The following is a 15,938-nucleotide window of genomic DNA, read 5'->3' as shown; positions in this document are numbered from 1 at the left end:
GTTTTGGGGTCTCTTTTTTTCCCTAGGAGCAGTTGGTCATCATGGCGACAATCTTGCAGAGAAGATACTTTCTGTGCTTCCCAAGCTTCCCGGCCACAAGACTGATGTGATGGTTAACATGGTGGAACTGACGGCACTGCAGACTACAGATGAAACTTGCAGTATCATAGCACCTGGCTGCTTAGCACAACCAAAGTAAACATTCTTTTTTTCTTTCTTTTTTTTTTAAGATGTGGAATATGTTCTCTGTATCCTTCTGTGAAAAAAAGGAACAGAGAACAAGTCTTTTCTTAAAAAGAAAAAAAAAAAATCAAGCTTCAGCAAAACCCCATCTGGTCCTAATTCTGGTGGAATATAATCAGTTGTATGTGTGCATTAAGTGAGCGGGCCAGATAAGACTCCCAAAAGTGGGAGATTCTCAGGACCTTTTTAGATTTGGGTTGTTTAAATTACTGTAGATTACCGCAATAGAAATTAGTATGGATTAAACACCAAAAATTCTTCCTTGTGACATTTTTTTTTCTGCCTAACAGGTCATAGAGCAGGTAGGTCTTAAGTGTGGCTTTCTTTTCCCATAGGCCTCTTTATAATTATAAAGCGAGCTGCATGCTGAATTCTTGTTACAGTACCTGTTAACTTCAGGTTTTATCCCTGTTTTCAAACACAATACCTGTGGAGAAAGATAATTAGGCACAAATTTAGGTATATAGACAGCTTCATGAGGGCCTGTTTTTTGCTTAAACAAGGACAACCTAAACTTTGAACAATTGTACTTAGCTATGTATAATTTGCAGCTAAGACATTGCTTGTAAAGTGCATCAGATCTGATGTTTCACTTTCTAAATTTAGTTGTCCGAACTGAAACTTTCCTGCAGCTTTGTTACTATGCATAAACCAGGAAATACACCAGGTGCTGGTTTTACTCCACAAAAAAAAATTTTGCTCAGCATTGCTCTAGAAATTCATGCAGTGCAAAAGGCATTAAAAGTTCTTTCTGTTTTGCTGTAATGTTCCCTCCATATATAAGAAAAGTTTGTTTTCAAGATGGGCTATCTAATATAGTCTATTCTTCTGTTTTGACTCCTTTTGGTACTTCACACCTGCCCTCTACTCCCCCCCTCCCCCCCAAAGATTTCACAGAAGACTTTCCACTGTTCCAACATATGGTCTTTATTTTCTGAGAGCCTCCAGATCCTTTGTCCTCTTCCATCTCCCACATGTGCTGTAACTTGGTCCAGTTTCTAGGTTTCACGCTGCATAACTCTCCTCTTCCTTAGGAGTTGGAGAGGAAACATTTCCTCACATAGGTGGACTCAATCGTAAGTTGCTGCTGGGGTGACTAACTTAAAATTTGTTCTGGTTTTCTTCTCATTGGCTGCTTTCCAGCTGATCTCTGAAGTAGAAGTGAGAGGTCCTTAAGATCTGTCTACACAGCAAAATGAAGAGGTCATTGCCCATGGTAGACATGCTGTGGTAGCTGTTGTTCGTGCTAACTTTGAGTAGCTACCAGAAATAAAGAAAATTTCTAGCTGCGTGGACTAGGAAGAAAAAAATAGGTATTTATTGCCCTAAGATTGTAGATCTGTGCTAGTATTCCATTATTCCTAACATTTATTGACATTGAGGAGACTAAAGGTGGTGCTAGTATGCCTTCCCATGCTAAAATTATTATGACTTCAGTCTTCTCTGTAGTCACATTTTTAGGAATAGTCTGCAGAGTTTTATTGTATTCTAAGTTGACTAATAGTATGTACACTGAGGTTTATTTGCCTATTTACTAGCTAGTGGGAAGGTGCCTCTGTTAACAGTACAGTTAGGCTTAACATATTTTGCAAAGTCTCTTATGGACACAGGTAGCTAAAGAACAACAGGATTTGGCTACAAGGTGCTCAGGTGCTACTCTGCAAGTGCAGTAAAGCTGGATGACAGCAGCTGATACCTGGTACCAGGGCAGTGGCATCATTACCACACCTGTCTGTAACAGCTTCCCCAAAATACCCTCCCTCTGCAAATTCATCTTACAGAATCTGTTACACTGGAACTTTTTAAGAACAGATTAGGAAAATAGTGGTTTAAATAGGATTGATCTTGCCTTGGAGCAGAGCAATGGGACTAGGTGACCTCTCAGAATCTCTCCCGTGATCATTGTTCACAACTGAAGAAGTGTTGCGTGCCCGAGAATAGCCTCCAAACTCCAAAGAATGCGTCTCTGCGTTGTTCAACCCTGTGTCTTTCACTTCTTCTCCAACTATGTAATGATTAGGAATAGTTTCTAACTTAAAATAGGCATTTCCAAACAAGCTTAAGACAATTGCTGAAGAGTACTAGAAACGATAAGTGTCTGAACAGGTGGTTGAAGGTGGTAGCTTCCATTCTGTTCAACAGGCCTGTGTTCTTAGTGTTGGATTATAAACATCAGCATTAATCATCTTTGCTAGCATAAAATGGCTAAAGTTCTTCTGAAGCACTGAAATGGATTTAAAGTTCCCACCAGTAAGTGTCCATGTCAGTTCTGAAAGAAATTCCATACGATGCTCTCAGTTCTTCATCAACATGGTTAGTGCCATTGGTAGCCAGCTCGGAAGTGTTTCTTGTAATTGAAAACTTAAGTCTTGATTTATATTTGTAAATGATGCATGGCAAGGAGTGTTCCCCTGCTTGTAAATTTTCCATTTACTCTGGCGAGTGAAAGTGCCAGCACCTTTCCCAGAGACAGGACCAGTAACTTCAGTTACACCCAAGTGGAATGTGCGGGGGCTCTTTTACATGAAATTTTGTGATCAGACTGTGGTGTTCCACAGACTTGCATATTCAGAATATTTTTCGAATGTTTTCATTATTTTCTCTCAAGTAATGTTTGAGCATGCTGTGGTAGGGAGAGGGAGGGAGAGATCTGCTCCCTCCACACAGCTTGCTATATTTAACTTTTCTTATGGAATGCCTCTGCAGCAGAAACATCTGGGCTCAGTTACAGAGTTAGCAAACAGAATTAATGAATAATTTATGGCTGGTGTGGTGAAATAAAGCAGGGTTCTTTTCTCAAATCTAAGGAAATAATGGACTTCTTTAAAGATTTAGATGAAAATGTAAATGCCATATGCTGCTTAAGTTACTGTACTTTGAAGGTGCTCTCTTTGTAAGGAAGGGAATTTCTTAAAAAAAAAAAAAATCTATTCTAGAGTTCTTAATTTTATTAGTATTAGTAGCCTCAAAAATCTTTCAGAGTAATGGTTTGCCCTACTGTAGTCACTGACCTATTGCTGCTCCAGTGTGAATGTTAGTTGAGTTATGCTCTTTGAGAATTGTGTCAAAATATTTTATTAATATGCAGTTTAATATATATAAAAAGAATGAAACGGTTTATAGACATACAACTAAGGACAGCCACTCTGGATTGGAACTGTTAGTTTCTGATTAAAAAGTACGATAGCCACCCTGTCCTCCAAACAAATGATGCATAACAGAAGTGGAAATTGTAGTGAAAGCTTAATGGCAGAGGTAATTTAAAAAAAATTCTATTGATTGCAGCTTTCTTGCTGGTCGTCTTATTTTGATAACCCACACTGTTTTTGGAGGAATTTCTAACAATTTCAGCTTTGGATTTTAAGTGTACGTGCAATGACTTCTAGGAGTTGTCTGCTTGGATGAACATCAAGCTCTCGGTGTTTGTGAGCCATCCATTGTGTCCATTTGATAACATTTTGGCCACTTCGTTTCTCAAAGCACCTATCTTGTGTTTTTAAGACTGGTGTTTTATCATGTGGAAGCATCCTGCTGTCAGTAATGGGTTTATCTTGATGGAGGTTTATCTGTTTTTCACCTCTTGCAAGCTGGGACCTGAGGTGTGTAGGAGGCCCCATGGCTCCCTGAAGCCCCAAGTCAGGGTTCAGATGCCTGCATCCTGGCCACAGGTCTGTGGCATGTGAGAACAAGAAGTCTTTACTTACTGAAAGTAAGTCTTACTGAAGAAGTCTTCTTCAGTTATGTGATACTGAACTGTGGGCAACTGAAGAAATACGTATGTTTGCTCTTTTTTTAATCTGCTCTTTTATTACCCAGCAACACTTTTGATGTCCTCTCATATTTTGCTGAATAAACTGAATACTTAATTCGTTTACGCACATTTCAAGAACTTGCTGAATAGAGATTTCTTGCCTGTTTTTCCACCCTTGCTTCCTTTTCTCCAATCTTTGGAGTTTGCAAGCTTCTTGGAATTCAATGTGGTGTTAAAATCTCAGAAAAAAACAGATTTTTATTTAAAATATGTATGTATTTAATGCAATATACAAAGAACCATTGGGCTCTTACAGCAAGCATTTTTCCGTAAAGATGCAAAACTATAATGTAACACACTTCACGTTTGGGTTGCTATGCCTAAAGCAATTCAATAAGCAATACAGCTGAGGTGTCTGGGCACTTTTGACAAAGCAGATGGAGCCACTAAATCATCTGAACTTGCATTGGGGGGAAAAATAACAAGTTCAGAATGAGGTGATCTTGTTGATGGGTGTGATCCAGAAAGCATCGATATGCAGGCCAGATGTTTGAAACATGGCACTCGCACAATCTTTCCTTACGTCTTTGTATGAGAGATGGAAGGAGAGGTGTGCTGGGGTGTGAAGAAGGGGAGTTGGTTAAAAATTAGAACATTCCTGAGTATGTAATAGTGACATTTAATGTCTTGTGTTAATGGCGGTTGAAAATGCATACTTCTTGCAATCCTTCGTAGTTCTGAGGTTGTTAATCCCTATTTTGGACTGATTAGTGCTTTTGTTTACATGTGCTAAAACTGTTACAGTTTGGATGGAGAAGAAAGCCCCACTCCAGCCACATCTTTGTTCTTGTGCGTGGTGTGATGATGCAGTGCTCTCCTGGCACGGGTGGGACCTGGACAACCCTGAGCGTAGAGGAAGGCCATGAGGCGAGGGGACTTGTATTCCAGTCCTGGCTCTGCTGTAGGCTTGCAGCATGATCTTGGACAGGTCACTTCATTTCTTTCTACTGCTGTTTCCCCTCCTAGTCCTTGTCCAAGGAACTTGTTTTTTAAACCAGTAAAAGAGGGAATTTCTCAGTATACAGGTTTGCAGATCACATGGCAGAAAATCCTAGGGGTTCTGGTCTTTGGGAGGGTACAAATGTTGCAAATGATTACGTGGGGAGTTAAGGTGTCAGGACAAGCAAAGGCAGGATCTCTATTTGTCCTTTCTTCGGTACTGTGTCCTTCCCACTCCCATATGCAGTGCTTTGTTGCACTGGGGAGAGGGGACTGTTTTGAGTTGCGTCCCTCGGCCCCCTTTCCTGTGAGCAGATGGAACAGCAGTTCCAATGATCTCTGTGAAACACACTACTGCAGTATTCTTTGAACAATCACATGTATGATGTGAATTTAAAATGAAAGATTATTTGTGCTTGTATGGCAAATAAAAGAGCAGCAAGAATTAAAACTGGCAAGGAGATTAAAGTCTCCTTTTAAGCTGGGTAATAGACTTTTTTGAATGGTTTATTCTATTCTCTTGATTTTTTTTTCATTTTTTTTTTTAAGTGGGGAACAAGCATCTGAAGGATATCAGAGTGATGTTTTTCTTAACACTGAATTAATTACAAACTAAGATTTTGGGGGATGGTTCTTGGATCTTTGTGGTATTTTCAATTTTATTTTTTAAATATTTCCTTTATGTCAGCTGTAGATATTAATTAAAAAAAAACCCCCACAACTTTTTTGCATGCATAAGTTTATAAAGTTTGTAATAAGAAGGTAATTTGGGACAGTGTTATTCTTGAATGAGCTGGGAATTTATGGCATAAATCAGAGTAATTTTCCTTTCTGGAATGTTAATATTAAAGAGGAAACATTAATACTACGGTAAGAAAATCCAGATGACACAACTATATTGCTTCATATCCACTGAGAGTCTTGCGGAGGAGGAAGGGTAAACCAAAACAATGGATGGCAAGACTCTTTCAGACGGGGAGAGGGAGAGCTGTGCACGCTGCAAACTGCTTTTGGATCTGCTCCGATGTATTGTTGGTGGTACAGTAGCAGCGGGGTGCTGCCGGGGCTCCCCGCCTGTCCCTGCTTCTGGGGTGCTCCTCCAGCTTTTCCGCTGCTGGACGCTTCCCCCTGCCGGGACCTGCGCGCTCCTGCTCTCCCGGGACCCTGCCTCTGCTCCAGTGCCCTGCTGAGCTCTGCTCTAGAGGATTGCTTTAAACCAAAACTTAACCCAGCCAAGAGAAAAAATCCCCAACCAACCAACCAAAAAAAAAAAAAAGCCACCACCCACATACAGCTTTTTCCTGTCTGCCTTTCTGAACAAGGTGGGCAGCACCTTTACGGAGAAAAGGAGGTCTTAACTGCAGGATTTATGAAAAGCAGACATCACATCTCATTAAAAAAAACCCTGAAATTTTCCTTCACCAACGATGGGAGAAATTACAGCCCAGCCCTGTGTTTCTAGGACTCATGCTGTGCCACTGCAGTCCATTTTCAGGGAGATGAATAGGGCTTTACAGGGTTTTTCTGTTGATACCTTTTGCCTTTTCAGCAATCCAGCCAGGAGATGCTTCTCTAAGCGGTGGACTGGGCAGTAGGAATGCCCCAAACACAGCATCCCTCACTGCCACCACGTTCCTGGACTGGCAGTCTTCCTGCTCACCGCTTCATTTTACTCATAGGGGCTCAGGGCACAGTCCTGAATCGAGGCCTACTCAGAGTTCCCTTATTGTTTGAAATTTCTCAAGGCATCTTCTTGTTGGGAATAACAGCCCTGGCTGCATCAGCTTCTGGGGTTTGTCAGTCAAGACAAGCTTTCCAGGAAATGTTTTCTGCTCAGTTTCAAACCAGCCTGAATCAAATGAACATAATTGACTGTTGCCACAGGATAAGATGAACAAGCTGATAAGATTTATTATATCTTACAATAAATGTGTATATTTGCCCGGATCCTTTCAACATGGGACCTCCTTGAAATGGAAAAAAGGAAGGGGTGAGAGGGGTGTGCCGAGGGTGGAAAATTCTGGGAAGAGGTCAAGACCTCCGGCTCGCCTGTGCTGTGTAATGTACAGCATTGCTAGAAGACCTCGCTGCTGCTTTGCAAAACCCCGGTTTGCTGCAGTAGTGGGTTTGTTGAAGTAGCTGGCGGAGAAACCGCATGAGGGTTCTTCATCCGACCAGGTTCCTGCCTAATAGGTGCCACGTTTTTTTCAATCGCCTGTTATGACAAGCCTCAGAAGCCTTAGAAGTTGTCCTCTAGATAAGAGGAAGCTTGAAAAGCTTGTTTTCCTTGAGATAAAGAATGAATTGGGCTGACAAGCTGTCAGCATCAGCTGGGCAGTTCTGCCTTATCTGTGCCTCTCAGCCCACAAAAGACTTCTGGGGGTTGTGGGAAGCTGGACTGCTCAAGACTTTGTTCCTTGTGCTTTCAGGACCTCTAACTGCACTGTTTGTCTGGGCTACCCAGGCTTACTAATGAAAGTTTTCAGCTAGAATTCAGGTTTTTTCCTGGGCCCTCTGACACTTGCATATCCATCCTCAGAGTGCAAGGATCAAGAGGTTCGAGATGCTGTTGCCTGTAGAGTCTGCTAGTTGAAAATGACAAAATCCAGAACCCTCCATGCTTAATTTTTTGAAGACCTATTTTTAGTTCTTCTGGAGAAGGGACTCCCTGTATTTATATTATTTTCAATATAATCTCTATTTAAGTACTGTCATTAAGTCCCAAGTTTCTGACTTTTTCCTTTGCCCATGGAAAGACACAATAAATCTGAGTGTTACCCACATCTTGTCCAACCGTCAACAGGTCTCTGAGTACTTGTATCTTCGGCTGGTTAGCACAGCAAGGTAACTTAATGTCTGTAAGGAAATTCAGTGAGTACAGCTAGCTTATCTTCTCAGCTAGTTTATCTTCTGACTGTTTCCTTGTTAGTATTGCTCTCTGTTCTGCAGGTGCGTTAACTATCAGAAAGAGTAACTACTGATGTCTGCAGTCAGGACAGAAAGGGAAGATCTTTATGTTGCTTAGGGCGGTGGTTTTTTGGCTGTCTGCAGCATTTCTTTTAAAACTGACATCCATTTCTTGTTATCTTAATGCTTTTGTTTATGAATTTTGCGAGTTTCTTTTTTCGTCTGTGTAAGTTTGCAAACTACTTTTCTCTTGGTGTGGCCACAGTGCATTTTCCTGCAGATGTATTGAGAGTTCAATAGCAGCATAGACTGTGTCTGTTTAATTAGACTTTATGGATCTCCCAAGTGAGCTCCAATCTTTCTTGTGTTATAGTACGATCTCCCAGTAACTGTTGCTTTGGCTGACGTTGTGAGATTTTTCTAAGACTAGCTCTCACTCTGCTTGGCCAACTGCCTTCAAGTTTGCCTCCTGAATGACCTCAACAATGATGTTTTAAAATGCAGTGATATGCATTGGCCTTATTACATACTGCAGAATTACTCGTTTGCTGTTCAACCATACTGCCAGAACAGAGAGTGACTGAGTGACCTGGAGGGGAGTTTTAGTTTATCATTCTCATACTATAAAGTAAGCCTGCTGTATCTTACAACGGAGAAAAATGTGCCATAATAGACTGATGAGAAGAACAAATGACAGCTGCTCATTTGGATGATGAATCTATGTTTGGGAAGGAAACGGTATTATCTGTTGGCAACAGGTTTGGTTGCAAGTTTTGACTTGCAAGTCATATGATTGGGATTCTTTCGTGATTCCAAACTTAATATGAAACAGGAATCAAAGCTTATACAGGCTAAAATTTATGTGAAGTGAGCTATTTACCTGGCAGAGATTAAAGATGCTTTTACTCTGGAAAGTAGACAGAATCTGTGCACAGAGAAATACTTCTTTGTTTTTATACACATAAATACTTACACAACTATTAATTTTCATTTTTTATAATTGATCCAAAAATCCAGCCTTCTCTTCTGTCATTTAGCATGGCTAAATAATATTTAGCACAGCTTCTGTTATTTAGATGGCAGATCTCTGGATTCTAATTCATAATGCCCAGCTCCAGTGCTCACCTCTCTGTGCATCTTGTTTTCCTGAAATGTAGCACAGAGACGCTGAAATGGGTTTTGGTGCTTTATAGCTGCTCACAGTTTCAAAAATGGTTGTGAAAATTGACCAAACCAAGCCAGTTTTTATGCCTGGATGAACTGCGGCCCAGAAGCGGTCCTTCTGCAGGCTCTGGACGACTGTGCTACACCAAGTACCACTTAATTTCCATAGATTGTGAATGTATTTTCTAAAATGATCTTCCACTGGGAAAGATTCCCATTTGCTGTGGGAGAGAAAAATTTTATGACCTTACCTAAATCTCTCCATGACTGTACTACTTATTTAAATAAGCAACCAGAAAAAGAAATCCATATTGAGCCATTTTCAATTACTGGAAACAGCCGCAGAACACGCACTGAATGTGTATGCTGCACGTGGATGCTCGAGCTCCAGTTACCCCTTAAAAAAAGGAAATTAATCTCGACAGAAAAAGCTGTAGGTCTTATTAATGACAGGGGAATATGGCTTCAAATACTCTTTGCACAGGTCAGAAGATAACCGTCAGTGATACACTTGGTTTTGATGGTAAGGAGGGAATGTGGAGGAGGAGGGGAATTAGACAGCACCCAACACACTTCTTATACAAGCCCTTTTTAGGAGGAGGACACAGCATTAACGTTGACTGACTACAAAAAGCCACTGAAAATCCAGAGATTTTGGATTAGGACAAAATTCTGCTCTCCTTACTCATTCTGTGGTAGGCGGAAGTGTATCAGGGAGGGGTTGTGAGAAGATATCCAAAACACAGGGTAAATATATGCAATGTAGACCAAAGTCCTTATCTTGTTCTCCATGACAGATCAACCAGAGTATGGAAATGGTTACAAAAATGAAAGCCTGAGGCTGGAGCTTTATTCTTTCTGAATAGCTGTCAGTTTGGTTTTGAAGGCTAGAATTGGCCATATTAGGTTTGCGTGAGATCTGAAGGAGCTAGGGCTCTAGGTTTGCATCGAAACTATGACAAATATGCTACTTTGAAGTAAGAGAGGGGAATAAGGAAGATATGCAGGGCCAAGCCCTCAAGTTGATCTAAGTTTGCTTTCACCGACATGCTAGCAGAGAATCTGGCCCTGCGTGTTCAAACAACACGTCTTTAAGATGTAAGGTCTGCTTCAGATTATTTTTTTACTATTTATTTTGGGTCTCCAAGTCTCTACTTGAATACTTGTTCTCAACTCATAAAAAGAGTATCTTTGAATGTTTTAACTACTCTATGCCGTAAGACTTCATAAGCAATGATTTTTGTGGTAACCGAGTCACTTATGGAAAGGATTGTCTTTTCTTCTTAGATGAAGACATATTCCTGTATATTAAGCCCTCAAAATGGCTTAGTCAAGAGGTTGCATCGGTAACTCAAGGCTTTAGGCGAGCAAATGAGGGAGGGAGGTCAAAGGTGACTACCAAAAAGTGGCCTTGTAAATCAAAAACATTGAGGAGAGGGAATTCCTGGCATTCCATGGTATCTGGGTTTATTTTCTTACATTTCTCTAATAAGAAAAACACACTTCAGATGTGTTCTTGGTAAATGTTTTCACTTGTCTCATATATCTCTGCTGCCAAAAGTGACCAAAATATATTGGTTTTACATGCCTCGAGGACATCTATTGGATAACTAACCAGTGCATCTGTAAAAGTGGGCTTGGCACTCCAATGCAATCCCTGAATGTAGATTCAATTGTCAGCACCTCATTACTAACTGTTCTTTCACTGGAATCATTTTTATTAAAATAACCTTATGCAATAGCTTTAAAACACAGAACAGAATGCTCTAAAGTAACCTATTATGTTACATGTAGTATTCCCAAGTAATACATATGTTGTAAGGATCAGACTTTATTTTTAGCATAATTCATTTGCTTTGTCCAAAAACTAAATTAAAATCCCTGACAAGCAACTCTTTAATATACACATTTTAAAGAGCTGCTTGGCAAGAGTTTTGATATACCTTGTAGTGTACAAAATCCTACTCAGAAGCTTTCAATTAACTTGATTCATACAATAACTTGGTCTGGCATTCTGCATAAGCTTATCCCGCAGCTTGTAGGAATGAAACATTTTACAGTACCATTTCGTTGGACTAAAAGGCAGTCACTTGAAACTCAGACAGGACTAAATGATGGTTATGAATATTAGAAGGTTATAAGAAGTTATTTACGTGCACTTTTTTCCTTTGCCCCTGCAGAGTTTGGCCACTGTTAGAGGAGCAAGAGTGAATTTTGGGGTAATGCTGGAATGATTAAGGTCTTCTTTATTACAGTGACCAAGAGGGCTGCGGTATATCTGGGAAGCCTTTCAGCATCAAGCCTTCCCTTTACCTTGTGAAATACTGTATATCCACATCTGCTAATTGGAAAATAGGGTGGGTCAGGTCGCAGTAAGCAATTCTACTTCCGACAGAAAGAATTGCACTTTTCAGTGATTTTTCTTTTGTTTGTCTTGAAGGAAGCAAACTGGCTTCAGCGTTCATCTGGATGGTCCGTTGTTTTGTTTCTGGCAGTCCTGCAGTTGCTATGGTGTGCTTGGTTGTTTATTTGGATCAGCCCGCCTTTAATTGTTGCTCTGAGGTCTAAAGATCAGGTGCCGCTTCTGCTTTTGAATGGTGGTGGACAGCTGGAATAACCTTTTTTTTTTTTTTTACTCTACTTGACAATGACTTCACATGCTATTACAGGCTATGCATATTACCCTTCTGCAGGAACCCCTTTGAGAAATCTTTGAAGACTTCCAAAGAATGTAGCGGGGGGGGGGGGGGGGGGGGGGGGGGGGGGAAGGCAGGAGAAGAAGAAGGAGCACTCCTAGACCTGATCCCATGGTGAGTCCATGCAGGGGAGCTTAGTCCTGAATACCTGGCAAGAAGTGACACCACCACCCTGTATTTGGAACTAAAACTTGTTTTTGCAAGTCCAAATACAATGCTATCCACTGAGTGCGCCAGTGACACCATAATTGTTTAAGAGCTCCTTTAGTACTACTATTTTAATAATGGGAAAGTTTTAGGATAGCTACATGTTCTGTGGCCTGTGATAAAGGCTCTTCTGCAGAGATGGCTGGTGTGAAGCTATTGCAGAAGGGAGGGTATCCTACCAGCTGGTTAATGCATGAAAATGATAACGGTATGTATTATGTATTGTTAAATAATGTAATTAAAAAAAGGAACAGGTAGGGGTTAGAGGAAGGGTAGAGTTAAAATGTTTTGAGGCATGCTGACCACATCTTAAAGCTAGGACTCTTTGCCCAGTTGATAGTTAATCTGCTTTTCTCTTTGGACAGAACGTGTTCAAAATCATGTCTGTGTACAAGATGGAGCTTAGTGGGATTTAATACTTCAGGGATTAGTAAGACCAAAACATCAGTCAGCCTCTGTCAAAACCAGTCCTACCTTCCTGAGATGCATCTTGCTTCATCTCCTCTCTCTCTCAGTAATCTGCCAGGTCCATCTGCTTTGGGTGTCAACAGAAAGGGTTAAAATGATCAAACCTTGTGCTTGGTAAGTACACTTGCAGTACATCAAAAAGAAGAATCCGTAGAAAAGATTAAATGAATCCCTGTTTTATTGGTACACTTCACTTTCAGTAAAGTTTTTGAGATAATCCAAGTTTTGAAAGAGACACACTGAAATTCATATATTTTAAGACAACCAGAGGTACTTGATTCCAGGATAATAATCATGCAAGATTATAGAGGTTCTTGAAGTTGATAAGTAACTGTCATAAAAGGACTTCAGGCAAAGATGATGATCTGTTTCTTGTTGGTGCGATTGCCAGGCAGGGTTCTGTTTCAGGGCTGTTCGCATGACTAATGCTTCCCTTTCAGTCATGCTTCAGCCTGGTGAGCATCAACAGCTCTGCATGGGTTCCTTTCGTATACCCCTTGCCTTCCCCAAATGTGCCTTTGTTTCCTTGAGACTTGCCTCACGGTAACATCTTCCAGCATTAGCATTACAACAAAAAACATGCTGCAGTTTGCACAGTAGTCATGTAATGGTGTGAAACATCACTGGCAGTCTGTTTTGTAGAATGCAAATAGATCTGGCTTCAGAAATGTATTTAGGGAGAGCCTGGTCCTTTGCCAGCCATTTAACGCTCGTGCTGTTGCTTCTTCCAGTAGTTCAGCAGGAGCAGCCTTACTTGTTTAGAGGAACCCTCTTCCTGACAAAATATTTGATAGCTGCTGAAGAAATAATCTTGTAGCAGTATCAGCTGCCATATGAAATTGCAAAGCTAAGTCTGTCTGCTTACGTGACTCCCAGTATGTGTGCATTACAGTGTTACGTTTAAATTAAAATTTTCCAAAGTGAATGGGAGCTTTGGTGTTCTGGTCAGTAACCCAATTAAGAGTTCTAATAACTTTGTAATTTGCAGACAACAAGGTGTCAGGGAATTAAGCACTAGTTCTCCTTTTCACAGGGTGGTTTGGAGAAGATGAAAGGTCCTGATCTAAGTAGTTTCTCCTTGCAATGCCAGCTTTTTCTGCTTGCTTAGTTTATTTTACAGTTTTTGATGTACTGCACTTGGATGCCACAGCACATGTAGGGGATGACAATTTATATATATTTTTTTCCTCTCATGTCACAAATAGAGATGATCTGGTTTATCTGCACGTATAGCTTTGTTAGTGTTGGCAGCGGTCATCTGCAGAAGAATGACTGTGAGAGGTAAGTTAGTCCAGGAGTTGCAGAGATTTTGCTTGATGTTTGGTCCACAAGCAGACCGCTCTTGATCTTGAGACCTGTTGTATTTGTAAGGCTTTCGTGTGTTCTCAGTGCTGCTGGTCACAAGCTTATACATGTAATATAACACATGACTGCTGTAGGTTAACAACAACGATCAATGTGGACTTAGGTTAGGGGGCTTATGTTGCTTGTGGCAGTGGTAAGATATTTATACAATATTACAATTTTGGGGTATATTTTTTTCCATCTATGGAATGTTTGATGAATATTTTTCTACTTATTTTGTTCTGATTACATAGCATTTTCTAGAAAGCCACAGTTAGTAAATTTTAAAATTACTCTATCAAAGGAATTACTAGTTATTCTGTAAATCCTCCAAATTAAGAATTCTGGCTCAATATGGAGTTTATCTTCTTGTGTCTTCTATTATTAAGGAAGAAGAAAAGAAAGTGTAGTTTGAGGAAACTGCCTTAATGTTTCACAGCATATAATCCAGTTGAATACTCCATATTATATTGCTTCCTTATGTTTCACCTTTGGTTGACCTTGAAGTTTACAGGTTCAAGTGGATATTAATGATCTTGGGAATAGCCAAAATAAACAGAACACAAAGGTGATGAGAACCCATAGCTCCTCAAACTATTCCTTGGAATGTGTAATTTTGTTTTTAACACAGGAAAATGCTGTATTGTCTGGCTGTAATTAGATTAAACATTGTAGAAATGCTGTCTGTCTAAAGGATTATTGAATGTGACCATATTAGTTCAAAAAATATATATATAGATATATATATGTAGTAAATTCTGTTGGGAAAAAAAAGCTCTCAATGTTTTCTAAGAAACTTTTCACTAAGCAACTGTTCTAATATTCAGCTGATGCAGAAATTCTGTATTACTAGTTGTTGTGGTTTAACCCCAGCTGGCAACTAAGCACCACACAGCCGCTCCTGCAGCGGGATGGGGGAGAGAATCGGAAGGGTAAAAGTGAGAAAACTCATGGGTTGAGATAAAGACAGTTTAATAGGGAAACCAAAAGCCGTGCACATAAGCAAAGCAAAAAAGGAATGCGGTAACGGTTACTTGGGAAGACAGATGCCATAGCTCCAAATGTCCCCCCCTTCCTTCTTCTTCCTCAGCTTTATATGCTGAGCATGACATCCTATGGTATGGAATAGCCCTTGGGTCAGTTGGGGTCAGCTGTCCCAGCCGTGTCCCCTCCCAGCTTCTTGTGCACCCCCAGCCTACTCGCTGGTGGGGTTGGGTGAGGAGCAGAAAAGGCCTTGACTCTTTGTAAGCACTGCTCAGCAATAACTAAAACATCCCTGTGTTATCAACACTGTTTCCAGCACAAATCCAAACATAGCCCCATACTAGCTACTATGAAGAAAATTAACTCTGTCCCAGCCAAAACCAGCACACTAGTCTATGTAAATGGAATACAATAAGAGGATTCATAAATTAATTTTTTGTTCACATACTCTGTGTGTGTGTGTGCGTGCATTTGTGCTGACTTTTGCTATGGTAAAATATGATCCACAGATTATTTTTCTGCTATCTTGAATTATTTTTCTAGTTTGGTTTAATGCACACTGGTGTCATTGGTTTACAGTATTACTCTTTGATACTGGAAGCAGCAATGAGTGGAGTTGCATTACTTTTCAATAACATCATTCTGTGCGCAGCTGCATTGTCTCATGGATGTGGTTATTAGCAAGTAAAGTTGTTCTGTCATGGATGCTGAAGTATATGTTAAACTTTTTTGCTTTCTGAAGCCAAAAAACTTCTTGTATGTGTATCACAGCATATATATATATATATATTTATAAATATGTCTATATTTAGATCAACATGAAACAGGACTCTGGTTAAGATTCTTGTCCTTACAAGTTTACATGATGTTTGGACTAAGGAAATGTTTGATAAAACTTAAGACAGTTGGGTTTGGCAAACGATGAACCCGATTCAGATGGTGGTTGACCACAGTCATCAGACTTGTGTATGCATTCTATTTTATAAGTATGGCCATCTGTAAAGTAGATATATGAATGAGCCAGAAAAGTTAAGTTTCTCTTTTATTTCTTTATTTAAAAAAAAACAAGGGACAAAACGCAAAATGTAGAATGATGTTTTACTGTTCACTTTTGTTGGGAGGATTTTTTCCCCTCTTTTTAATCAATTCCTGATGTGAACTGAATCCTTGCCAAC

General features: G+C 40.1%; 1 protein-coding gene across 1 annotated transcript in view; it reads left to right on the top strand.

Moving 5' to 3' along the window:
- Positions 1–15,938, top strand: part of SCFD2 (sec1 family domain containing 2) — a 207,591-nt gene that overhangs the window by 9,822 nt on the left and 181,831 nt on the right. Inside the window, exon 2 of the mRNA XM_075500066.1 lies at positions 27–195. Within this exon, the coding sequence (XP_075356181.1) occupies positions 27–195 (169 nt within the window). The remainder of the gene's footprint in view (positions 1–26; positions 196–15,938) is intronic.

The sequence above is a fragment of the Mycteria americana genome, chromosome 4 (genome assembly GCF_035582795.1).
Source record: "Mycteria americana isolate JAX WOST 10 ecotype Jacksonville Zoo and Gardens chromosome 4, USCA_MyAme_1.0, whole genome shotgun sequence".
NCBI classification, from domain to species: Eukaryota; Metazoa; Chordata; class Aves; order Ciconiiformes; family Ciconiidae; genus Mycteria; species Mycteria americana.
The sequence above is the reverse complement of the archived record's forward strand: the minus strand, read 5'-3'. Positions and strand labels throughout refer to the sequence as shown.